Source organism: Oikopleura dioica, chromosome PAR (genome assembly GCF_907165135.1).
Source record: "Oikopleura dioica chromosome PAR, OKI2018_I68_1.0, whole genome shotgun sequence".
In the NCBI taxonomy this organism is placed as follows: Eukaryota; Metazoa; Chordata; class Appendicularia; order Copelata; family Oikopleuridae; genus Oikopleura; species Oikopleura dioica.
The window spans coordinates 2,095,139-2,119,624 of NC_137293.1; the positions used below are offsets into that span (position 1 = coordinate 2,095,139).

A 24,486-nucleotide genomic window follows, 5' to 3' on the forward strand; every position below is an offset into this window, starting at 1 on the left:
GCCCTGAGAGAATGGCATTCTTAATTATAGAAACGTTAATAAATAATCAATAACAATTAGTAATAAAATCAATCAAGAGCAGAATGAACCGTAGTATGGAAAAATATTTCGGTAAGCTCAGTCCTAGCTAGTGTTAGGGGGGTTCCAAGGGGGCGAAGCCCCCTGGGTTAGGTGTTTGGGTTAGGAACTAAGTACTTATATTTAAGGGGGGTCCCGGTTAGGTTTTAGGGAAAAACTAAAAGTCTCTTTCAAAGAGGCCCCCTACTTTACCGAAATATTTATCCCAACTACCGAATGAACTTGCTTCGTAAAAATCGAGCTCATTTTTTTGCGTGCTCGGCAAATTTGTAGTAATCATGATAGTAAACGAAATTCTGGATGTTTTTCGGGAGCTTCTTTTTGCAGCATTTTTCGAACAGAACCTTCATAAAATGTTGACAATTTCTGTTCGACCAGCTATAAAAGATCTAATACTGAAATCATAAATATTTATTACTCATAGTTTTCGTGTGTCCAAGTTTTTTGCATCTCGACGAACGTGTCATAAAAGAGTTCCTTCAATTTCTTCCTTTCTTCTGGGTCGTCTGGCAATTTTGCAACTTTATGAAGAGCTAGAAATAAGATTGAGAAATAATATTTTCGTTTGATTTCTTACGGTATTCGTACCATTCCCTGAAATCCCGATTTTTTCGAACATCTTATGATCATTAATTTCAATTTAATTTCTTACTCATACCGATTTTCACCATTTCTGCACCATTATCATTATAATAATATTTAATCGGATAAATGATCAGAGCAACGTGAGTATTCCAGTCACTGCGCGAGAAAAAGGCTCCGATATGAGCGAACCAATTGGTGATCCACTCTTCAGTCATCTAAATATTTTTAAGTATCTGTCAAATGATAATATAAGTAAAATAAGATTACGAAAATATAGTCGTCAAGCTCATCGGCATATTTCTTGATATGATATTTTTTCTGTATTTCTCGTTTGCTTTCCCCGCTTGATGAAGACATTTTAATGAATAATTTCCGCCTTCTAAGGAGATTATATAGGTAGGTCCCCATTATGATTTGCTTGCCGGACAAATAAAAGAGTTCATTAAAAGCAAAGGCACTTCCCCGGAAGAAATGATCGGTCGGAACAAAAACTGTTGACCTGTCAAAAAACTTGACAGGTAAGATAAGAAAAAGGAAGTACTGTCAAATATTCCAAAAAGACCCTGTTGCTTTACTCAGTTTCGGCTCACTTCTTTGATGATGCTTATGAGATGCTTATGACCCCAAAAGTCATGGTGCATAAGCATTCGGAAGGAGATTTTAAATCATTATCTTTCCAAATAGTCAGTTCTTGACTTGCTATAATTGACCTGTTTTGTTATCAAAGAAAACTACGCTATTTATCATACAAATTTAATTGATTGGAGAGACGTTAACAGGACAATTATTTTTCTTCTCAAATCGGATGATCCCAGAAGTGACGAAAAAGTCGACAGAATCCGGCCATCTTGGTATTGACGCGCGGACCATATTTCTCTACCAAAAAAGTTGAACAAATAAGTATTATTTGACCTACAGTGACATCGCAAGAAAGAATATTCGGATGATAATGGCGATTGAGATGAAGATGATTTTTTAAGCTGCATTTGTTGTCGATCTCTCTCCAGAAAAACGCCTTGCATCTTCGATCTTCCATGCATTTGTCAAAGCATTGAAAGGGGTCTTCGGTCTTGAGTCTCTTAAAACTAAGAAGAACGAGATCTTATTCTGAAATAATAACCGTTCCGAACCTCAATCCGGGGATAACGATGTTATGCTGAAAATGGTAGAGCTGAAGGCTCTCCCGTCGTAAATCGATGAATACTCCCATTTTGTTCGGAATCGTCTGTATTGCTTGATTCTCTGGAAAGTTGAAAAGATCACATCGCGCTTTTTCTGGTTCAAGAAATCACTTTTAATAAGAAAAAATCCACTGAACCACTGAACCGTTTCCCGAGTAAAAGCCTCTCAGAACTGAAATCGCGTTGCATCCCTCCTTTCTCTCGCACAAAAGTTTACATTCCTTCGGATCCAAGAATCGCTGATTCACGTGATTTTCAAAGGCAAGATCAATCGGAATGATAAAGGAAAAGTTCCAGAAAGCCGCTTGCATCAGCGAATTTCGCACGCTTCGATCTGTGTAGTCGAATTGTAGGGCTTTGTCGTTTGTATGAATTGCTGGGTAAGTATCTTCAATAATCGTTGCCACTGGAACAGGAACAAGATCCATTGAGGCTCTGAATTCTTCGTCGTGGTAGTCTGCTTCGTACTCTGACGAATAGCTCGATTGAAGTGAAGAATCTCCAGATGATTCATCGATTTCTAGAGCTCCTTTTTCTTCAAGCTGCGACTCAATTGTGCCAAGGATTTCCATGATCCTACTGTCGATTTCTTCCATATTGAAAGGAGCTACCGTCAGAAGAAGAGTGTCGTCGTTAGGGACTTCGAATTCTTGCTCATATGATGGCTGAGTGTGAGCGCTTGCAGTAGGAAAATCTGTAGGTGAGCTTTTGACGTAATAAACCAAAATATCTTATAATACTTTTCGTATTTGTTTATGATCATAAGACTTACAGACAGAAGCAAAGACAAGAACAAAGCCACATATCGACGCTGAAACTAAAATGCTCTTCATGGTGCTTTATTTCACGAGAAAACTCAGTAGGTTGAGCAATTCAGAAGGGTTCATTTTCTTCTCTGTGCAAAGCCCCTAGCTGTTGCCCACAGAAAATAGCAGAAGGGAACCGTTCTAATCTCATCTGTCAAATAAACTATCCAGTCCCGCAAATTTGCACCTTTTTCTTTCTTTGACCAAAGGTCGATCTTTGAAAATAGGCAAATATAACAACATTCAAAGAAACTATAATTTTATTAAAATGATAAGCTTTATATATTTATTCTAGATAACAGACATCGGAAGAAAAGCAAGACGCCCTATTTCTCGTAGACAGCTGTAGCAAATTGGCAAAACTTAAATATGAACTAATAATTCTATAGACTGAAGACCAAAGAAATACAGTTACTTGTAGATTCGTCCTTTCGCGAAGATAATTTTGACATTGACAGTAGTACACCTGACCTTTTCCCTCGCGCTAATCTGGCTAGTATCAAGTGTTAGATTTTTTCATTCCTGGACCAAGCCCTTTTCTCATAGACAAAAGTCGAAAACCACAAAATTAAAATTTAAAGAGAGAAAAATTTCATTCTTTATAGCTGGAAGTTAGGGTCAGGCCTCGAGGTCAACTCAATTGTTTTATTCTTGAAGGTTGAATTGCACTCGTCCCGGCCCGAGCTTTCAGTTGTCCTCGACGTTCAAATAAATGATGAGTTTTACAAAGCAAATGGGATAATTGCGGGTCTTTGTCATAAAAGAAAAGTCAATCTTTGAATACGAAAGTTATGCTCTCTTTGAATGACTTTCCGCCGGCGGCGCGGTCAAGGCCGAGATGAGCTACTTCCCTGAGCATTATTTTTACACAGAGCATTTGGGAGAATAAATGGCGATTCTTGATGCGTTGACGCAAAGTTCAATCGCTATTCTTGTGCTTACTGCTATTGGCTTCAGGTAGAAACAGTAAAAAAGAATCGAAGAAATAAATGGATATTTAGCTATTTTTCTCCAAAAAAGAATTGTTTGAGTAAAGGATTTGGTTTGAATAAATAATTATTTTAACTGATAAGAGGCAAGGGTATATTTTTTGTTACGCCATTATTTTATCAATAAGAATAATCAGAAGAAAAGGCCACGCACCTTAATTTCTCAAGCATTTATTGTCTTTACATTCAACCAATTTAAAGAAAAAGAAAAATCAAGGAGAGATGCTGGAGAAAATCTTCAACGAAGCTATCTGATCTGCTATGGTTTGGCAGTGCTTGGGGATTGGCTTCAAGGACCATATGTTTATCGACTTTATATGGTCCATGGCTTAGGAAACGGTTTGTTTTTAGATGGAAATACAAGCATGTCTGACAGACATAAACAAATCGAAACCAGCTGAACACGAGATTCACAATCTCTTTGTCTGTGGCTTCTTTTCTGCCTGCGTTTTGGGTCCGTTCATGGGCGTGATTTGGGACAAATGCGGTCGCCTCTGTGGCATTCGCGTCTACGGACTCATGTACGCTGCCTCGTGTTTTCTGACCGCGCACGGCAAGTCTTTTCCCGCCTTGATTCTAGGACGCATTCTCGGGGGAACTTCGACGGCAATTCTCTTCTCTGTCTTTGAGGCTTGGTTGGTTTCGCAGTCGGGCAAGATTGGATTGTCAGGAGATGCGCTTGGGAATATTTTTACGAAGCAGACGGTTGTTAACTCCCTCATTGCTGTTTCAAGGAAAGTTTTTTATAAGACCTAGAATCATTGATTTCAAAAATATTTTTGTTTTTTATAAACCATAAGCTCATAAAAATAATTTTCTTTTTATAATTTAAACAGTTTATGACATCGGAATAATCGATTTATCCAGTACTTAAAGTAAGCAAAATGCTCTAGTTTGCTTGGAAGCACTCATAGTTGAATAACATTAACATTCGAAAAAAACTTTGAAAGTGGTCTTGTAGCCCAAAGTCTCGCAGACAGCATATCTGTCGAATCCGTTTTCGACCTTGCAGCTCTCGTCTGCCTCGCAGTGGCCATCTTTGCCGGAAACATTTTGAAAGAGGAGAATTTCGGGCAAAGTGAAAGTGTTCTGACAAGGTTTCCAAAGACATACTCATTTTTTTTCCTCGACAAAAATTTGAACCCTTGTCGACTTTTCTGACTTTTGGGAAACCTGAACAAAGAGCGGCTTCAGCAATGCGATGGGAACGATAATGAGCTCTTGGCCAATTTGCGCAGTTGGTCTCGTTCAATCACTTTTGAAGGAGCAATGTACGCTTTTGTTCTCATGTGGACTCCTGCTCTATCTATCGAAGGTGACGATATTCCCCACGGCCTGATCTTTTCTGCGCTCATGCTGGCAATGCTCAACGGGTCCTTGATGAAAGACAGATTCAACCCAAGACTCGAAGTTGTTCTTGGATGCTCAGGAACAGGGATGAAAGATCGCAGCAGCTGATATTCGATGAAGATTTGAATATTTTCATCCCTCAATAAGCATTCGCATTGACGTCCGTTTCTGTTTTGAAAGTGATTTCTGTTCGCTTCGGTGCTTTTCTGACGTTTGAAAGCTGCGTCGGTGCGTTTTGGCCTCTCATGGCTGGATTGAGGTCCAAACTTGTGCCCGAGGATTCGAGATGTGCTGTTCTTTCACTTTTCAGGTTCAGTTTTGATACTTTATTCATTTTATGACATTTATTATTGGTATACAAAGGGAAGTCGCTGAGCTTATAATCGATGATCACTAAGAGTAGTCGACCGAACGATATATTTAAAATTCACGACTCAGAAATTTTAACAACTATTATGGTTTTCAATATTGTTTTCAGAGTACCGTTGAATCTTATCGTTATTTGGCTCCTGAGCTCGTCCCTAGAATTGGAAATGATCTTCGCTCTTTGCGGTGGCTTCCTTCTTATTACTGTACTTATTCTTGTAAGCATCCGCCCAAGACTTTGAACAACTTTTTACACTGCCAGAATTATTGCCAAATAAATTATTTGGTTTATTTGATACAATAAATCAAGATATCCTCATTATTTTATCTGGTAAAGATTTTTGGCAAGAAGACGAGAATCAATGCAGGAACTCATTCAACCCAAAAATAAAAGAACAGAAATACGCGGCAGAATATGCGACAGAATACCGAATAAATGCATGTAAAATCAAATCACCGACATCGTAAGAAGGGATCACTGTCTTTTGTTCGCGAGGCCGCGTCATTGAAGATTCATTATCCAGGCGGTATAAAACGCGCTTATCTTCCCAAACAGTACACATTTTGTATCAAGAGATCAAAAACGAATAAAAAACTAAAAAAATGATGCTCTTTTTTATTTCAAGTTTTGTTGCTCTCGCTTCAGGAAAATGTTCAAAAAGATTCGTCTTTTTTAAAAATTTTACTCAGTTTTTGAACGAAAAATGAAGGTTATTCTGTCTTTGACAAAAGACAGGCGAGCAAATCTTGGGAAGTAGCACAGTGCAAACACGATATTTTCTTCTGCAAGACTGTAAGTTATCTTCCCTGAAGAATTATGGACGATTTTTGGTCTTCGAAAAAGCAGTTCGATTTTCATGAAAAAGTTTTTAGTGCAAAACGTTTGGAATCAACCCTTACTCGCCTGATTTTGTGACTCGAAGCCCACCAAAAGGTCTTGATGGTTCTTCTATCTTCGCGGTAAACTCTTATTTATTTCTTCTCCCCTTCATTTTCTTCAGGAACTTTGCGAGAAAAAACGTCCATGCTGCCAACTTGACGATTCTTTCACATTCTAAGATATCAAAACTGTTACTTGTCCATGTCACCTTTATTTATTGAATGTCCCAAAGCTAGAATAAAGTACAAAATTTGACCGATTGGAAGTTCACAAGAAAAAAAACAGGCGTGAGAAAAGAATCGGTCCTGGCTAGGGCACTTTATCAATCAATGGTTCGGGAAATAAGGGGCTCCGATTTCTTGCTTGGTGAAGAACAGGGGTGTTATAAAAGGGATGAGGGCAGAAAAATGTTTATTTTAGGCAGTGAATATTTTTGAAGGTAAGATAGGAATTTTACCAGAGAATAATTTCGGTTTTTGCTTTCAAAAAAGAGCGATTTTCCTTTGTTTTCCAGACAGCAAATACCAATAAACAGACCCCCTTATCTTTTCCGCATTCCATCTGATTAGCGTGGCTTCCTCTGATTACGACTTTCCACCCATAAATCCATCAAGCACCCACCGCGCCTTCCATCTCCCATAAACAAATGCAATCACGTGTGAAGAATCAAAGATTCCCTCATCCCTTCTAAATCATCGCACATAAATTCGCGATCAGAAGCTCAACGAGCCGTGAATTTATCCCCCTAAAAGCCGCCAACTTTTCCCTTTCGCTGTCAGAATAGCATTTTCTAGCGTCAAAAAAACAAAAAAGGATGAAGACTATCGCGATTTTCGGAACAATTTCTCAAGCAGCCCTTGTGCGAAACTATGCTCATTACGACGATGAGACCTGGAGAGCACCCATCTACGAGAGTAAGTAGCGACCATAAGAGATGTTTTTGAAGGATTTTTCGGTAAATTTCTCTTTAAATTATCATTGACTTCTATTATTAATCATATACTGTATATGATATGAATCGTTAATTGACATCAGAAGATAAATGAGTTCGTTTTTATTGCAGGCTTAACGTTTTCGGAACAGAAATTCCATCATCAGAGCCGGTTGCTTGAAAACTTGACGATCTTTTAGCAAAGGAGAAACTGACCTTTTCTTGTAGAAGAGTGAACTGATCAATATTCCGAATAATAACTTGATCCCTAGCCACATTCTAGAGAAAATAATGTAACTCGAACTATTTTTATAATCTCAGAGGCTCCAATTGCCTTCAAAACTATAATATAAATAATAATAATAATAATATAAAAATAGTTCGGGTTACATTATTTTCTCTAGAATGTGGCTAGGGATCAAGTTATTATTCGGAATATTGATCAGTTCACTCTTCTACAAGAAAAGGTCAGTTTCTCCTTTGCTAAAAGATCGTCAAGTTTTCAAGCAACCGGCTCTGATGATGGAATTTCTGTTCCGAAAACGTTAAGCCTGCAATAAAAACGAACTCATGTATATGATATACATACGTTTCTGAACTTTCATCGCTTATCTAATTACAAGTCTAAGATATTTCCGTACTTATTCAATCATTCAATAATTAATTTAAAATTTAGGCTTCCTGCCCGACCCCTGGTCTGACAAACCCTGCTACGACTACATCCATTCCGTCCACCCATCAAAATGGCTGAACGACGGACTCTTCCTTCCCGATTGCACCGCTGATGGTCTCTACCACCCTACTCAATGCAACTTCCAGAACCATCGGTAAACTAAACATCCTACAAAAGAAAGTAATCATCGAATTCAGCTGCTGGTGCGTCGAACCCGACGGTCAAAAAATCGCGAATTCCGAGATTCCCCTCTGGCGGGTTATTCGCGAGCCGGAAACGGCAAAATGCATCCATCGCTTCAGGTAGAAAAACTGTTCAAAAACCTCTTCATAATCTTTATTTAGGGAATTCCTGAACGGAAAGGGTCGTTTCCCAGTGAACAACATCATCGAAAAATCAACAACGACAACCGAAGAGCCAGCAACTTCAACTTTCAATCCCAAGTGGGCCGAAACGACTTATTCGGTGCAGACAGAAGCTACTACTGCTCTGACAGATTCATTTACATCTACTGAAGCTGGTGAGTCATTCTCTTTTACCTTATTATTCAACTCTTCTTTTAGCCACAATTATTATGGAGGACTCCGATCCCGTAACTACTCCTGCCGAATCAACCACATTTTCAAACACCGCTGTTCCGTCGCTCCCAACCACCACTGAAGAATTCCTCCAGATCGAGCTCTTCCCAATTCTGAACCTTGAATCTTCGGAGACTGAAGATAGCCAGCTCGTGACTCTGACTGGCCCTGGAATCTTCGCAGCGCCGAAAGAAGAGGATTTTGTCAAATTCTCGAGCTCCAACTTTGCCGTCGCGATGATGAAAGCACCTGAGGAGGAGATTCTCCTGATCGAAGAAGGATCTGGCGCGACTGAGGTTCATCTCGAAGGCTCTGGAGAATAAGGCAACACGATTCTGCTACGTAATTATCCGATATTCTTTCACGCTCGTTTTTTTGCTCTTGTCTGTAAAAATAAATGCTAAATAAAGAAAAACACAAAAATATCGCTAGAATGTCAATATTTTCTTAGTCAATTATGAGTTCTCAGGTAGTTTTACAAAGAAAATGTCGAGGAAGGAATATTCCTCAGAGTATGACTCAGAGTACTATTATTCTGAATCTGATTACGATTTGTCGGAGTCGAATCAGTCCAAAAGCGAATATGAGTACGAATACGAGTATTCGGGCGCGTCAGAATCTGCGCCTCTGCCAAGAGCAGGAGAACTCACGAAGGTTGGCGTAGATCAAAATTTTGATAAAATTGACAGTTGAATATTCAGAAAAGTAAGCACGTGAGTCCACAAATTCAGCGAAAAGTTGACTTGTGGGAAGACAGGATCGCAAGAGAAGGTCCTGAAGCAATCATAGCGCCTCTTCAGGAAGAGATTTTTACTTCTGAATGATTGATTTTGTTTTCATGAACTATGAATCTCGCGAAGCTTGAGAAACATCAGCTGCCGAAGATAACAAAAGCTCAATCCCCACGATGCTCTTATCGCAGTCCTCGATTCAGACGAGTCCTTCCTGTCGAGACATGCAGGTCGACAACATACAGATATTACGTAACCGATGCTTTCTGTTCAATTTGCAATCCAACAATCCTTCGCCAGATCATCAGAAGACTCCAGAAAAGATGGATTCTTACTCTCGGTAATCAATATTATTGGTCTAACAGTCCCTTATGACTCAGGATATTTTCTGTCATTGCTCGTTTTGTCTTCATTCCCAACTTGCGCTACAAGCAGGCGTAGAGTTTATCACAATGCTGGCTCGAAACTAGACTGGCCATTCGAAACACTTCTACTGTATGTCTGGACGACTGACTGGTTCGCTCCGACTGGGATCATCAACGACTGCACGGAAGTCTACACATTCTCGTTAGGTGCTCTTTTGACCCTTGCTTTTGGAACGCTTATCTTTCTATAAATCATTTTTGACCAATAAATTAATTTTTCATCAATTCATCAACTTTTTTAAACCTCCCTCTCCACTTCCTCTTTCCACTTATTTTCTCAACTTTACGCCCCCTTCGATCTCAACCCAATATCTTAATAATGATTATCCATTGCGTACGTAAAGTCGCCCCACCACGGGAAGAATGGAATCCGAAGCCTTTCCATTTTCGGGCAGCGGATTTTCTTGCCGCTTCGTCAGCTGCTAATTACCCGGGCATCTAAATAATCGGACTCACAAGATCAAGCCATCATGTGAAGTTCTCTCAAAATAGAACATCCTTCTCGAAGGATCATCAGGAGTGAATGCCCGAATAATTGTTCGTAAGAGTTCAATTCTCGGGTGATTATTGGATGGTACTCTTATCTTTATTTTCTGTATCAAGCAGGACCCTAATTGAACTCTTGTTTTCTCTAAAGAGAAATACCTTTGACCCACCAGGTTACTTCCATATATGATCAAGATGCTCAGACTCAGAGTCAAGAATCTAGACTTCATAGTTTTTCTGGCATATTTATTTTTGCGACAAAGTTCAAACATTAGCTACCAGACAGGAGGAAAACACTCCTAGTGACTGAAAATTTCATATTTCTGCCAAGCTACTAAAAATAGGCCTTCTTTGAGCACATAGTAACCGGCTTATGAGTACAGTATTTTCTTTAACTACTTGTGTGGTCGGTTTTTTAGACATAACAAAGAGTCATGGAAATAAACTGTCGTTAACATGTTCAAATTTCCGTAACAACACAAATAAGTTTTGATTAGACATTGTCTTGGTTCATAGTAGTCCTCAATTTGTATAGCCAATTATAATATTATGTTGTTAGGATTTCGAATCTCAACTCCTTATTGAAATTGGCCTTGATAAAAAATCAAAATACCGGCCTAAGGGGTTGTCACACCGGTGTATCTTCATCATGCTCTTATTTTCATGCTTTCCAAATATCTAACTCGAAAACATCAATAGCAAATTTAATGTCAAGCCGGTACGGCTTCTGTTGATTTCCTGCCCTCTGGGCCCTCGCCCCTTGTCATCAGAAAACGTTTTTTACTTCAAAAACTACCTGTTCGTGCTGAGAAGTTGTGACATTGGTTGTCTGACGGAACGAACCAGGATGGAGAACCGTGCGGTTGACAGGTTTAACGACGTGGCAGGTGGAAAAATGGCTCTAACAGCTGATAACTGGGACACTGAAGGTGACGCTCAAGACTTAAAAATGGAAGAAAATTGATTTTAAAGGGGGCTGAAGGTTGCATTTGAACCTGAGCATGAACGAATAGAAAGTTAATGACCTTTTACACAACTTTTATGAAGAGTAATTAAGGGTATCTCCCCAGAAAAACCTGATTTTGAGCCATTGAAAAACGACAATTTTTGATAAGAAAGACCGAGCCCGATTTGAACAAGAGAAAGAGACATAAGTTCGGGCCTTGTTTTCAACGTCCAGCGGAAAAAGATAGATAGCGCCCTTAAGAAAAAAGCTCGCATTTAACAAGAGCAACAAGTTGTTGCGAGTCACCACTTGCCACTCACTACGACAGTCCACGGCTTCGTGCCGTCCAAACCCGCGTTTTTTTATTTTTCCTTTGGACTCACGCTTTTTTTTCGCAGAGCGAAGGAAGGCTCGGGAAAAGTAGAAGAAAGAGAGTAGAGAATCTCGTAAACACCACAGATCTGTAGAAGCAGATTTGAAAGAAGAACGAAAAGAAAAAAACAAGAAGAATAACAAGATGATGGGACAGATTGTCTCACGATTTTGGTTTTTCCTTCTGGGTTCAATTGTTCTAAGGTAAGCGACTTGTTCTTTGAATCAATTCTGCTAACAAAAATTCGAAGAAAAAAGAAAGTTAGATATTTCTAAGAGCTTAATAAGGGAATTAAAGGACTAAATGAATAATAATCAAGGTCACAAATCATTTTCCCTACATAAAAATTATAGTCACCGAAGTTTTGGGTCCCCAACGATACATTTTTAATCGATTACCTTGTTCCTCTCGTTGCATTTTACAGCAAAATTTCCATAAAAAACACAGCTCGTATTCTAGAATTATATATTCTACGAATATCAGCATTGATTGAGCCTTTATTCTCAGACTAAGTGTGGGGTTACCTTAGTAAGACTGTCTGATTCTTTGAGACGTATCTGCGGAAGAAAGTTATTAGTCTTCTTCTCAATAGAAACTGTGCATCCTCAAATTAATTTCTATAAAAAGACGATTCTCCACGTCATGTCCCCGTCTTTCTTCGTCCATCGAAAGACACGGGGGATGAAGACGAGAGTTCCTGAGTCTGACTGTCTTCACGTGAAATCGTCTCCTAATCGGAATCACGAGAATCTCGTTATCCGCAATTTGTCTGGAGCAATTTTCGGTGTCCGAGGTGGAAATTTGAGGGCACGAGAAAAGTTCGTTGACCTCTTTAATTTGCTCAATTAGTGAATTTTCGTGTTTTCTTGGGTTCATTTGGCACAAAGTTCGGGTTTAAATTTCAAGACACAATGATCTTTCGAAAATAAAAGGTCCTTTATTAAGGGTATCACTACCCTTAAAAGCCTTTAACCGACAAAAACATGAATGATGTTCGTAATAATGAGTAAAATAAGAACGGCACTTAAAAAGTCCAAAATACGTCAAATTCATGATATAATCCAGCTTCCACCTGTTTATTGCTCCAATAATAACGCAATGATAGCGCAAACAGACCTAATCTTGACCTAAGAATTGAGAATTTGTCGCGTAAACTCGTCAATAAGGGTACCATGTTCAAAAGTCACTTTTTTCAAACTCGAAAACATCATCTTCTGTTGCGCTAACATCCAGAACCAAGGGCTATCGTTTGACTTATTTTGAGAAGGTGTTAACTGATTTTACGCAAATCAAGCTAGGACACCCTTAACTCGTTTTCAGTGGAGTTCAAGGTGACTGTCAAGAAGCCCCCGAAAGCCGGCGCAATCTGGAGATACTGTTCATCAACAGCTGGAGCCACTTTTACTGCAAGATTCCGCACGATGGGAGGCTGCACAACAGGACAATTTCTCGATCTCCTTTACCAGCGACCATACATTCAGAGAAGCAAAAAGAATGTCTCGAAAATTTCAACGAAAACAATCCCGTCATAAAGAGGGTCTTCCGACCGGGTAAGAAATAAGGCAATTTCTGAGGCTAAGAAAATTTTTTCTAGTGCAAGAGTGCATCCGAGCGCAGCAAAAAGAAAGCAACACTCGAAGAAAAACCGATTGTTTTTCGGATCGAAGTCCGTCAAGCCTCACTCCAGAGCTTCGAAAACTTATGATGTCCCTCGTGAATGTTTCTCACAAGTGCTGGTAACCGTTAATTTAGTGTTTCAAAGTGATTGACATAATTTTAAGTGAATACTTCCCAAAGGAATCCTACACTGTTGCAAAGAGGGAGCAATTCATAAGGTAAGCAAAACTGGATAGCTGGCATTTTGCTAACTCAGAGAGATAAGTCTCCATTATCGGTCAGACGGACACATTTCGCGAGAGCTTTTTTTTACGTTGGTCGGTCAGTATCTATCTTAGATATTTCTTTAGCCGACGAAAAAACAGATTCAGCGTCTGTATGAAGCGAAGATTCGACTTTCTCCTCAATCAGTTCAACCAAAAATACGACGTCACCAAGCAACTTGATTCCCTAAAGCTAGTAAACAACCCTTAATTAGCGAAGGTTTCTTTGTTCCTCATTTTCTTGATCATCGAATTTAAATTTACAAGGTTCTCTCTCTCTTTTGCTTCCAATCGTTATTACGGTATTATATGTATTCCGCGAAAAATTCTCTATTGATATAAAAGGTTATCTTCTCCCAGTTGTCAGTTCGATTTTAAATCTACGGATCTTCCTATCTTTATTTAATTAATGAAAATCACTTGCAGAAAAAACTGATCCTGTATGCTACACCTTGATTTTAACACACTGTGTCCCCATGAAGAAAAAATAAACAAAAAAAATCTGAATTTGTGATTGGATTACATTTATTACAAATATATTAATTTCTAGCAAAGCAAACTTCCGGTTCAAGTATCAGTTTTCAATAAGGAGAATGTACAGTTAATTTCCTTCACTCTTCAAGCCTCAGCCGCAATTTAATTAAGCATACTTTCCATCAAGTCGTAGAAATTGTAGTCCAAATCGAGGTCGATCTATAAAAAATCGTTATTTTTTGGTCGAAAAATGAGTTTTCACGAAAAAAAAAATTTAATCAAAAAACGGACTTACCGGTACGATTTGCTCGCAGACGCCCAAATTGTCCGGCAGATCATTATTTCTGACGCATTCCAAGTCCTCTCGGCACATGTCCAATCCTGGGTTGACGCTCGGGTTGCAGATATCGCCTTCCTGTAGCTCGCAAACGCGGGTGCAAAACATCACATCCCACACTCGTCCAAATTCACAGTCGCGCTTCTGGAAGTACTCGGATCTTCCGTTGAACCTTTCTGATGGTTCCCACTGAAATAAAAATGTTAAAATCAAGTCGAAAATGCGACTGAGGTTAAAGGAAGTTATAAGGGAAAAGTCGGCTAGACGGAGGGAAATCATAAAGGAAACAATTACTGTAATAAAAACAAGCCTAAAAGACCTGTTTTCAGGTCTTTTCGAGTTGAAATCAGAACAAAAACGGACTTTTTGAACCCTCTTTATTTAATTGGTTTTGATTTCTAATGAAAAATATGCAAATTTGATTGTCAATTTTAGTAAAACTGTACCTGTGAGTCTCCAGTCATCAAAATCTGATCATTGAGAACATCGCATTGAGTGACCATTCTTCGCTGCAAGTAGTGTCCTTTCACTGTTATCATCATAAAATTGAGTGCTAGCTGGCTTATCATCATCATCGTTTTTTCTTCTTTCCAGTCGTTACTGTCGTTACTGTAACTGTTGCTGACCACTAGAGGTAGTGAATCGTTTGTAGTAGTTACTGTAGTTTGCTTTTAGTCTGCTTGCTTTTCGTGCTGATTTCTATCTAAAGAAAAAGCTTTGTTGTTTTGTTTGGTTGTTTTTCCTTCTCGGTAAAACTCTTGGATCTACTGACAAGTTCGGGCAAACCTGCCCTCTTTTATACGTCGCGAAAAACGAGCAATACAATTCCCGGGAGATGGCGCGCTAGAGTGCTACTACTAACTGCCGTCGGTAGTGGATCCTTACGTCGGCCATCTTCTCAGGGTAATTAGGAGAAACGAGGAAAAAACTTGGGCGGCTAAACTGGAAATTCATAGATTTGACGTCGCAGAAATCATGGAGGATTTCGAGTGAAAAATCGGTCAATTTGCAATCTGATTAAAACAGGTTGAGAAGCCGTTTTATCATCTAAATATCGGTTAAAAAATCGGAACTATTAAACCGAAATCTTAATTTTCAATTTGAATGTTTTTTTTTCGCTCGCAAGACTTCGCGTAAAGCCCATTATCAATAAAGCGAGTACCATTAAAATTAGTACCACCTGTTAAAATAACCCCTCCTTATTGGTGAGTTTTCTAGAAAAGTGTAATTTCAATACCGATGGTTTAAAACAATTTGATTCTTTCTCTATGTTCTTACCTGATAAATGAGTTAAAACTCTCGCCGCGCTGGTCTCTTATCGCCGAGCCGATGTCCTGCCGAGTTGGAGCGAAGCGGGAGCAAACGCGGAAAAATTCCCGCTCCACTGCGCTCCTCTCCTCGACGAATAGGGAGAACTCTGATGACTCATCATTTCCACTTCCGACGAAAAAAATTTCCACAAATTGGTAAATTTATTGCTCTGATAGACAAAGTTCTGACAGACAGGATTTCTTTTCTAGAAACTTTTACAACTAAGGTGTTCTTTTTCATTTCTCCTCTAGAAAAACTAGACATTCTTAGAAACTGCCGATTCTTACTACGACCTTGGTGGCTTATTCAGACCTGGATTCCGTTTTCCCATGTTTTCGCCTTGACGTAGCTTCCAAAATAGAGATTCGACAACAGATTTTAACAAATAACTTTAACATACAAAATGCGTCAAGACCAAAGCATCGACAATGCAGCGAGAATTCCGGTGCCCTGTTCCCTTCTTTTCCCACTGAACTGCATTAATTTTCATATCGAAAATGTGGCTTACAGACAATCCCAGGGAATAAAAGCCACGGAATTAGATAAATCTGTCTCAACCGGATTGAGATAATTACTTTACAACGGGATTATAATAATATTACAGCTCAAGTTAATTCAAAATTGACGTGAATTGAAGATTATCTAAGAGCTTTCGCGTCATTAGACTGTATCCTCAAGCTGAGCAAGATCAGTTTCTTAGTTTACGTGAGAGACAATGGAAAATCTAGACAAGCTGAGTTAACTTGATCGAAAATAGAACAACCGAAAACCTTCGAAGATAAATCGGCCGTATCATGTTAAATTTGAACTTCGAAAGCGCCATTACTCCCCTAATCCTAAGGATACTCCTACCTTTTACGCCTACCGCTCGGCAACGGGTTGATTCTTTCAGAATTCGTCAAGGTTGCCAAGTTGACAATGTGACATTGTCACAATGTCAACTTCCTTCCTTCCAGTATTAAGAAAATCTTTGTGAACTTTGCCTTCATGTCGAGAAAACATGAATAAACCTTGTTACTCAGAAGCAAGTCATTTGCCGGTAACTTACCACTTCAAAAGCGGCCCGGTAAGATCCTGGCTCCGGGAATCCCGGATACTCTAACCTTTAACTTGCTGATTGCGGAGTTGTTGAGCAAAGAAAATCGAGTCAGGAGCAACTTTTGAACAATGACAAAGATTTATGTAATTCGCCACAGCCCGGCATCCTGATCTTCAAGGCTGAAAACTTTCATCAGGTTGTCCTGAGATGATCCAGAGTAGTTGGGCACCAGGAACGCACGGTTGTTAATTAATTAGACGCCGGGTAATTCAACCAGCGTGAATCTTCCCGTCGCTATTATCACGAGGGTCGGTTTACTGAAGGTTTTCGACGCTTATTCACTCGACTAAAAATGAGTGTGTTTAATGAGTGTTTCTAAGTCATATGACCAGTTGTCTATAATTCAAGAATTGACTAGAAAAACAGACAAAGAAACGGTCATCCAAATATAACAGGAAAAGTGATTCCTTGGAATACTTAACCGTTATTCTAGTGACCTTCTTTCGAGTGAAGAGTTGAATATTTCAACTTTGATTTCAACCAATCATCGTGAATTTAGCAATTAATTCAGAGATGCTTTTGAGGTTTCTTTGACGGTTTTCTATTAGTGGGTAAGAAAATAGCCACAGGATTCTATTTGAGTCAGGTTCAAGAATGTTTTTAGATCTATTATCTTGCCGAGAGGCTGAGATGCTGACATGAACTTTCCCATAGGTGCGAAACAAAATGACTACAATGCAACAATGAACTGAGTAACCTCCATCGTCGAGGCTGACATTTCAGTAAGACATCGTTGATCTTTTTCCAAGACGTAAAAGATTAGAATTAGTGCGATTTGTCATGTTACTCATCATCGTTCAGAGTACGAAACGAGTACTCAGAAACGGCGGTCCGACTTTTGTCCCTTGTTTAAAAGTCAGTTCTTTCATCGTAGGATTATGACGGGGTTCAGGAAGGTGAGGATACCAGGCAGGAGGTTATGACGATGGTTACCGAGAATACTGTAGAAAAAGTTCCCGAACACGCCATTGAATTGAAAGGATAGAGGGATAAGGACCAAGTTCCCACTCAAGATCCTCCTCTCTTTCAATCGAGTAGAATATGAATATCAAATTTAGAATCCATCCTCCTCCAGAATAAGAAATGACAATAGTTGTGAATTCCTGTAAGTTTGATTTAAAGAGAGGCTGAGCTAAGAAATCAGCAGGTTCTGAAGACACGGTTAATTGCCAGTTATTTGGAATCTTTCCTAGCTTAGATAAGCCATTAGAGTAGATGAACTGTCGCTCTGAATTTATTACCCGCGGAAATATAGTTGCTGACGTTGAATAACTCTTATTGTCAATGAAAAAGTGTCAGAAGAAAATAAATAAAAAAATGAATGCGTTCAAACTTGACAAGCTGACGGATCTACTCCCGATCATTCATTTTCGGAACTATCTTTATTGACATTCTGGCAGTTCAGAGAAAGCATTAATGATCAGGCTAGTCTACTCTTCCCAAGTAATCGTCCATCAATGACCCGATCGAGAATATCTCGTTCACGTCCACTCGCGTTCCTACGATTTTCAGACGGATTTCATCATCTGAAAAATCTCGTCATCGCCAGAACCCACTAAAAGAGCTTACCCTGTCGAATGGCAGTGTCTTCATCCTTCGTTTTGTAGCAAGGAGGGTTCGAATCTGGGTCAAACTCCATGTCGGACGGAATTGAATGCTTAAAAATTAAGGTTAACTTGCATATAGGGGATAAGTTTACTAGAAGGAGGACGATTAGATCGAATACAGATCTTCTAAAAGTAGCAAACTAAACCTAACCAAAGATGAATGAAGGAGCATTTGATGGGGCTTTTCGTGTTTATCAAGCTCGAAGCCGCAAGCGGCTTCTCCGTTAATTCTTATCGCCGATAAGTTATCGGGAGTCTCAATTCAGGATAGTAAGGCCCTTACCTTTGAAATAAAGCAAGCCATAGGTCCAACATCAACCATGAGCCCAACTTTGTTCACCTGTGTAACTACTCCATCGACAACTTCTCCCTTGAAAGGTCGAAAAACAATCGCCTGAAGGAAGAAGGTAACTCTCACAAAAACCTCTCTCATACCGCATATTTGATTGGAAACAGACAAAATCCCCGTCCAGATAGAATTTCTCCATCTCCAATGCTGTGAATGCTCGTTACTCCTATCACGAATCCATGCTCTCCAGTGCAGGATCCTTCTACCTCGCTTAATAGCGTCATTACAGGGAGATAGAGCGATGGTACCTGTATAATTTCTGTCTGATTGTATCTGTTAGGTTTTCACCAAAGTACATAGGGTGAATCAAGAGCTCATGTTCAAGATCTATGTGGTAGAACATACTAAAAGAAGCAAAAGTCAGATAAAAGAAGCAAAAATTCGAACAAGATAAAGTTTTATAAATAATTATTTCACAAGAAAAGTCTCATTCACAGGTTTTCGAATATTTTCTACAGATTGAAATTCCCTAAAGAACTTCTTCACCAAGCTCTTCGCCTCTTGTAATTTTCTTTCTTGCGTTCTACGGCTTCGTTCGAGCTCTTCAACCAATTTCTGATTCTCCTTCCAATTCTGCTTCATTTTCCAGCTTTCGTATTTTTCTCTCTTGATCAATTCGTCCAGCTTGTCGATCTTTTTCTGTTGAACGTTCCAAGCTGAAAGTATTGCGTCTTCGGATGATCCACCCTTCAGCTCCAGTGCAAGGACAAGTCGGAGCTTTTGGGGTAGTTTTGTAACTAGAAACTTGATGATCGAGCTTTTTGATATTTTTCCAGTAAGTATCTTTTTTGAGCTTGATAAAGCGCGGCATCATTTTTTAAGATCAATATCCTGAGTTCATAACGTCTATGAATCTTCGTCCCTTTCTTTCAAATATCAAGCCTTTCCTTAGAATCACCAGAAGAGGAACTCTCTGCGGGAAGAAGCAGAACCTGAGGATAGTGCTTGAAGTTGAGCCAGGAAGGAAGATGATTCGAGTCAGCTTCCAAGACGTTGAAAGAAATTTCAGCCATCAACGAATGAGATATTCTTGACTCTAAGTAGAATTTCGCATCTAGCACCGCTCTTGAATTATCGTTGGTAAGGAAAGATTTGAGTTTCTTACCTCTTAGCAACGTCACAAAAGCCGCAAGATCTACTGGTCAAAACAAGCAGCATGCTACGCTCCTTATTCCACAGAATCTCTTCCAGATACTCCCCGAAATACTCATTCTCTGATTTTTCTATCTTCGCTAACGCAACTGTAGAAGAATTAACTGCTTGAAATTGCTGCATGAAAAGCATCGGAGAAGACGAAAACGAAGTTCTCTTCAAATTCGTCGCTAGAAAATCGAACAAGCTTTCTTCAGGAGCTTTTGAATCGCTTCTTCTGATTTGAAATCGATAAAGAGGGGCTCTTTTTGTTCTGGGTCGAAACCAAGGCGAGAAAAGACGATTTTGTAAGGTTCTGGAAGTGAAAGAGCGCCAAAAGTTCCGTTGAAAGTTCTTGAGCAGAGTGCGTTTTCATCCTCGAGGAAATGGAATTGATCGTAACAGCATATTTCTATATCTAAAAGAAGTTTATTGGAGATGACTCCTGCGATTTCGAACCTCTCTTCCAAAAATCAGCAGGAACGAACGATTCGCAACCATTTGGCTTTTTGTAATTGAAATCGTCATTTGGAATTTCCGTCGCGAAACAATCCTTCGACAACGAAAAATCCCTCGTTTTGCATTCCGAAAGCTTTCTTATCTCTTCGTTGATTCTGTCGAAATCAAGACCGTCCATTTTAGACTCGATAAAAAGCAGCAATCTACCAGACTCGAAGATCTTGGCAGGAGAGGACTTCCAGATGTTGTTGTTTTTCCAGGCGTGGAAGCCATTTTCAGCGTATCGGATGATCGAGTTTTGTGCGTGATTTGGCGCAAAGTTATGGATGGAATTGACCGGCAAATCGGTTTGGAATTGGACCGGGAAATGAGAGTGGAAGATGCCCCTCGATTCATCTTCTCGTTTTTGATCAAAGAGAAGAAAGTTCGTCTTGATCCCAGAGAGGTTCTTAAGCTTTCTTGCTTCTTGGTTTGCTTTTTCCAGCAGCTCATCCGATTGAAGAAGGCTTCTGGAGGGTTTGATGAAGAGTTCGCCAGTGTGAAAATATGGAGAAGAGTTTTTCCGATGCTCGTTGAAGTCGGCCTTTGAAGAAATGAAGTTGATCGGGTAAAGAAGGGAGGAAACGAAGCTTGAGAGAGCGGTCGAGTCGGTTATATCGCCAGTGAACATGAAGAAATTCGGCGAAGAAGAGGTCTTTTCTTTCTAAAGAGGAAGGGTAGGCATCGCGTTCGCCCTTGCCAAGGGCCCCTTGGATACCGGGTTTACCTGGTAGAAATGGACTTGCGGGAGGAATTCATGTTTTATCTGCGCCCCACAGTTATGGGCGCAATTAACAGCCAGCCATCCTATTTCTCCGAAGTTCCCAAATTTTCTCGAAGTTTCATCGTACGCGCTCGCTGCGTATTTACTCCTGGCGATTTTGTGACTGTACAAAAGAACGAAAACGGCGTGGTGGAGCGAGAGAAGGGATGGGAGAAGGTTGACATCGCCCTGGACGGATTCTTTGATGAGGGATGAATTGGAAAAGAAGGGTTTGGGAGTTTGAGGATCGAATTGGAGACCAGCAGCATCGGTGGGGCTGATCCAGTCGAAACTATAGCAGAAAATGAAATTTAGCGCAAACGAAAAGGGCCAGGTTTCGAAACCTTTGTAGAAACGTGAGTAAGGGTCCCGAAAGAGCTAAAACTGATTGAGATTGCCATTTGGGTGAAGCCGCTTTGCGGCTAAGTTATCGTAAAAGCCGCTTCATATCGAAGATCTTTAAAGAAGACCCTGACTCAGGTTTTTACGCAGGTCGACGAGTCGAGATGAAAATGGAACGTACCCGAGGAAGAACAAAAAACAGTGGAACATAACAGAAAGAACAGAAAAGACGATAATTCCGGCCAACAGATATTTCTCTCTCATGGGCAAAACGCTTCTCCGCCGGACGAACTTTTCTCTCTTTGCTGACTCATTCTGGATAGTGAGAAGTTAACGATGTTCGAGAGAAAAAAAGAGAGAGGGCCTGAATTTTTTGTCGATTTGGAGAGAAAATGAAGCGTGGGAAAAAACGTCCCAAGCGCTAGGAGGACCCTTCTAAAAGGAAGATTCTTTATTGCTGGAAAACGAATCAACACGAAAATCAAGTTCGACACAAAAAAATAACTTTCAAGAAACACTAGTGAGAGTTTTTATTAAATTCTCTTTACAGAAATATGAAGATAAACATAAATATAATAATGATACATAGTGTTTTTACAGAACAACTTTGATTCCAAGCTCAGGATACTCGGGTTTGTAGCCAAATGCGTGATAGTCTTTTGCGTAACGTTTGATCAGATTTTCGACTGAAGATTTTTTGCACGGTGAGAAGTAGTCTCTTAGCGTTTCAGAGTTTGTGTTTGTTCGGTGAGCGTTGTATTGTGAAGATTTGCTGTTTTCTTTCAAACGGAAACTTACTGTCATTCAAATAATAATGGTTCGAAAAGATGAATAGAAAGATCAGACCTGGGTGCTGCTAGTTCAGTATGTTTCCTTTCCTGGAGGGCGAAAATTAAACTTGGTGAATAAGTACCATAAATCATCATCGTACGTCTCCGTGTTGCCAATAAAACTAGTCCTATAGCGCTCATAGCAAACACCACAGTTTCTCCACTGCTCTTCAAGATGATAATCTACTTTTTGTTTGCCAATTTGTCCAACCGTCAAACTGTAGTAATCGACGTAATCGCAAAAAGTAAGCCCAAAAGTCGCGTCTTTTCCGCTTTCTTTTTGCCAATCGTCAAGGCTTTTGACGTATGCCATCTTTTTGTGCATAAGAACGGGTGTGGTGATTTTCTTGTAGTAGAAAAATGAGTCTCGACGATTTCGATGATATGTTGGGTATCTTTCGGTTTCGACTTTGTCCCTCCAACTTGCCAAAAATCGCGAAAGAGGGTCTCTGAAAAATGATAAGAAACGATTCTTCTACTGATAGATAAGAATATTCTATGTTTTCGTATCATTTTCCTGACAGTAAAAATTTCTCCAAGCTCTGCTCTTTTCGACAGTAAACTTTTCATTTTTGCCTTCATCTTTGGCATGCTTGATTCAAATGGTTTAATTCCATCGTGGAGAATCGTCTTGTCGCTATCATCTGGGAAGGGCTCACCATTGATCCAGTACCAAATGAAATCCATCAAATTAGTGCTTCCTGACTTCGGGTTGAGGCAGATAACTGTTTCTTCATAAAGTGCGCTAAAGTTTTTAGCTCGATTTTGTTTCAAAAAGGGATGGATTGCTTACCTGTACCAAATAGTTGCCTGCAAACCTTTGAGATAAGGATATGCTTTGCAGAAATTTTCCAATCGTTGAATTCTTTCTTGTTGAACTTTTTCGATCCTCTCAAATTTTTGATCGTCAGTCTCTTCTGTTGGCTCCTCTTTGAGTTCAATTTCATATTCTTCAGGTTTTTTGTCTTCTGATTTGGTTTCTTGTTGATCAATCGTTGTGTTGAGCATCTTTTTGGTCCTAGAACGCATGTCTTCCTCAAGCTCGCCAGGAAGGAAGTGGACAGTAAGACTTTGAATCCGTTCCGTTTCAACAACGAAGTAATCTTGCGAAACATATCCGGTGAACAAAAGCAAAGCCACAATACATCCTTAATTTAACGTTAGAGAATAGAAGATAAGAAAGATCACTAAATAAGGATCGACGATTTAAATGAATGATTCCCAATGACCTCATCGGTCAAATTGCGTATCCAAAGCAGGTTCCCATATTTGACCTTATGAATGCAATTATTAACACCATGATTCCAATCCATCTCTAATTCCCAAAGAAACATGAATCAGTAGTGAATCGGACTGTCAATTTAAAAAGTCCGTCAACGTCACTCAGTCGTGAAATCATGGCTAGCCCAGGTGAAAGATTGAAAAACGCAAAAATTTTTGAATCGAACCTAATCGAGACAATCCAGTGCTCAAGAAACGCAAAGCCTGCCTCTCAAAGAAACAGAATCAACGAAACAACAGAGCAAATTCCAGCCACCCCGACGACCCAAGATTTCATCGCCCTGGCGAATTCGGCCGCAGTAACATTTGAACATGAAGCTGGAAATTTAAGGATCATTGGAAATTTGCTCAAGCAAAATATTTCAGATTCACGAAAAACGGAAGAGGTGAACATTGTTCAAAATATGTTCGATGGGTTCAGGTATTCTTCGGCTTTGATGAAGAATATTTTAGCACTAGAAATTCCGGTGGAAGATCAATTTTTGTAAGATAAAAAACAAGATGGCGGGCTGCTATTCAAAAATATAGAAAGCTTCAAATTATCAAATTTTCTTTACTTATTTTTTTTTTTTTCAAATCACATAAATCAAACCTGTTATAGAGCCAATTTGAAAAATTTCTACCATTGTTCTTCTTGGTCCTCTCTTTTCGCCGCTTTTTATTGCATGAGAAAATTAATTGAGCCCGTTAAAATCTCAATAAAAACTCTCGTGAACATTCGCTGATCTTACTATTTACTTTTCCTTGATCAACATTGTCGCTTAAATTTTTGAACAAAAGTTCGGCGAATTTGAAAAAATAAAAGTCTAGCACTGGCAAATTTAAAAAGTGGTGAGCTTGCCCCGCGGGAGATGGCACCTAGACGATAAGAAGGTCACTTCCACCGAGTATATTCAACAGTGGCGAATTATTATTAATAAGATTTATCCAAAAACCGCGATTGTTTGATGACTTTTTGGACGGGCCTCAATTTTTATAGTGATTTCAAGTGCGGAGAATCAGCAATAACAACAAATATTTTTAAAAAATATCAGTGTTCGAACTTCATTTTTTATTGAGTCAAGTTATCAGTGTCAAGCATGAACTCCTTGTAGAGATTCGGTCGAAAACCTTTTTCAATTGGGCTCTTATGCTCGTCGAAGTTACTATAGTAATCATCAGTTTTGTAATCTTCTCCGTTGAAGAAGTAATTACTGAATAATGAGT

The 24,486-nt window shown here is 39.4% G+C and overlaps 9 protein-coding genes and 3 long non-coding RNA genes across 13 annotated transcripts; 5 read left to right on the plus strand and 7 right to left on the minus strand.

Annotated features, from left to right (window-relative positions):
• Positions 1 to 303: 303 nt before the first annotated feature.
• Positions 304 to 865, minus strand: LOC145705088 (uncharacterized). Its single transcript, XM_081782543.1, has 4 exons — positions 737 to 865; positions 656 to 697; positions 497 to 611; positions 304 to 456 (listed from the first exon to the last, which is right to left on the minus strand). The coding sequence occupies exons 1-4, from the start codon at positions 747 to 749 to the stop codon at positions 321 to 323; spliced, it is 306 nt and encodes a 101-aa protein (XP_081638669.1). The 5' UTR covers positions 750 to 865; the 3' UTR covers positions 304 to 320.
• A 556-nt stretch (positions 866 to 1,421) lies between these two features.
• On the minus strand, positions 1,422 to 1,927 carry LOC145705320 (uncharacterized). Its single transcript, XR_014134577.1, has 3 exons — positions 1,794 to 1,927; positions 1,580 to 1,748; positions 1,422 to 1,539 (listed from the first exon to the last, which is right to left on the minus strand). It is a non-coding gene; the product is annotated as an uncharacterized LOC145705320 (long non-coding RNA).
• A 30-nt stretch (positions 1,928 to 1,957) lies between these two features.
• On the minus strand, positions 1,958 to 2,845 carry LOC145701140 (uncharacterized). The gene is made up of 2 exons (XM_081778368.1): positions 2,617 to 2,845; positions 1,958 to 2,574 (listed from the first exon to the last, which is right to left on the minus strand). The coding sequence occupies exons 1-2, from the start codon at positions 2,675 to 2,677 to the stop codon at positions 1,958 to 1,960; spliced, it is 678 nt and encodes a 225-aa protein (XP_081634494.1). The 5' UTR covers positions 2,678 to 2,845.
• A 515-nt stretch (positions 2,846 to 3,360) lies between these two features.
• Positions 3,361 to 5,866, plus strand: LOC145701141 (solute carrier family 61 member 1-like). The gene is given in 8 exon segments (XM_081778369.1): positions 3,361 to 3,607; positions 3,652 to 3,692; positions 3,847 to 3,978; positions 4,037 to 4,377; positions 4,823 to 4,892; positions 4,895 to 5,086; positions 5,137 to 5,299; positions 5,468 to 5,866. Coding segments are annotated over 8 exon segments (1,137 nt in total). The 5' UTR covers positions 3,361 to 3,539; the 3' UTR covers positions 5,598 to 5,866.
• A 26-nt stretch (positions 5,867 to 5,892) lies between these two features.
• LOC145702651 (uncharacterized) lies at positions 5,893 to 6,478 on the plus strand. Its single transcript, XR_014134329.1, has 3 exons — positions 5,893 to 6,148; positions 6,229 to 6,315; positions 6,357 to 6,478. It is a non-coding gene; the product is annotated as an uncharacterized LOC145702651 (long non-coding RNA).
• Positions 6,479 to 7,023: 545 nt separating this feature from the next.
• LOC145702623 (uncharacterized) lies at positions 7,024 to 8,848 on the plus strand. Its single transcript, XM_081779873.1, has 5 exons — positions 7,024 to 7,149; positions 7,843 to 7,993; positions 8,037 to 8,141; positions 8,184 to 8,359; positions 8,403 to 8,848. The coding sequence occupies exons 1-5, from the start codon at positions 7,050 to 7,052 to the stop codon at positions 8,738 to 8,740; spliced, it is 870 nt and encodes a 289-aa protein (XP_081635999.1). The 5' UTR covers positions 7,024 to 7,049; the 3' UTR covers positions 8,741 to 8,848.
• A 55-nt stretch (positions 8,849 to 8,903) lies between these two features.
• Positions 8,904 to 9,855, plus strand: LOC145702624 (uncharacterized). The gene is made up of 3 exons (XR_014134326.1): positions 8,904 to 9,071; positions 9,119 to 9,488; positions 9,529 to 9,855. It is a non-coding gene; the product is annotated as an uncharacterized LOC145702624 (long non-coding RNA).
• A 1,168-nt stretch (positions 9,856 to 11,023) lies between these two features.
• LOC145704442 (uncharacterized) lies at positions 11,024 to 13,765 on the plus strand. The gene is made up of 5 exons (XM_081781900.1): positions 11,024 to 11,581; positions 12,699 to 12,928; positions 12,973 to 13,114; positions 13,160 to 13,213; positions 13,346 to 13,765. The coding sequence occupies exons 1-5, from the start codon at positions 11,523 to 11,525 to the stop codon at positions 13,467 to 13,469; spliced, it is 609 nt and encodes a 202-aa protein (XP_081638026.1). The 5' UTR covers positions 11,024 to 11,522; the 3' UTR covers positions 13,470 to 13,765.
• On the minus strand, positions 13,766 to 15,516 carry LOC145704443 (uncharacterized). Of its 2 annotated transcripts, XM_081781902.1 has the most exons (4): positions 15,348 to 15,516; positions 14,516 to 14,772; positions 14,028 to 14,258; positions 13,766 to 13,951 (listed from the first exon to the last, which is right to left on the minus strand). In XM_081781902.1, the coding sequence occupies exons 2-4, from the start codon at positions 14,642 to 14,644 to the stop codon at positions 13,895 to 13,897; spliced, it is 417 nt and encodes a 138-aa protein (XP_081638028.1). In that variant the 5' UTR covers positions 14,645 to 14,772; positions 15,348 to 15,516; the 3' UTR covers positions 13,766 to 13,894. The 2 variants fall into 2 exon arrangements, with proteins under 2 accessions (XP_081638028.1, XP_081638029.1); XM_081781903.1 differs by lacking the exon at positions 15,348 to 15,516 and having other exon boundaries at positions 14,516 to 14,818.
• Positions 15,517 to 17,741: 2,225 nt separating this feature from the next.
• On the minus strand, positions 17,742 to 19,215 carry LOC145702716 (DNA-directed RNA polymerase II subunit RPB7-like). Its single transcript, XM_081779979.1, has 5 exons — positions 18,684 to 19,215; positions 18,522 to 18,645; positions 18,370 to 18,480; positions 18,049 to 18,136; positions 17,742 to 18,005 (listed from the first exon to the last, which is right to left on the minus strand). The coding sequence occupies exons 1-5, from the start codon at positions 18,776 to 18,778 to the stop codon at positions 17,905 to 17,907; spliced, it is 519 nt and encodes a 172-aa protein (XP_081636105.1). The 5' UTR covers positions 18,779 to 19,215; the 3' UTR covers positions 17,742 to 17,904.
• Positions 19,216 to 19,328: 113 nt separating this feature from the next.
• LOC145702799 (uncharacterized) lies at positions 19,329 to 21,600 on the minus strand. Its single transcript, XM_081780070.1, has 5 exons — positions 21,351 to 21,600; positions 20,792 to 21,119; positions 20,026 to 20,728; positions 19,541 to 19,984; positions 19,329 to 19,500 (listed from the first exon to the last, which is right to left on the minus strand). The coding sequence occupies exons 1-4, from the start codon at positions 21,431 to 21,433 to the stop codon at positions 19,758 to 19,760; spliced, it is 1,341 nt and encodes a 446-aa protein (XP_081636196.1). The 5' UTR covers positions 21,434 to 21,600; the 3' UTR covers positions 19,329 to 19,500; positions 19,541 to 19,757.
• A 163-nt stretch (positions 21,601 to 21,763) lies between these two features.
• Positions 21,764 to 24,098, minus strand: LOC145701142 (uncharacterized). Its single transcript, XM_081778370.1, has 5 exons — positions 23,873 to 24,098; positions 22,793 to 23,147; positions 22,479 to 22,744; positions 22,083 to 22,446; positions 21,764 to 21,962 (listed from the first exon to the last, which is right to left on the minus strand). Exons 1-5 carry the CDS (start codon positions 23,904 to 23,906, stop codon positions 21,764 to 21,766), a joined length of 1,218 nt encoding a protein of 405 aa, XP_081634496.1. The 5' UTR covers positions 23,907 to 24,098.
• Positions 24,099 to 24,486: the final 388 nt, after the last annotated feature.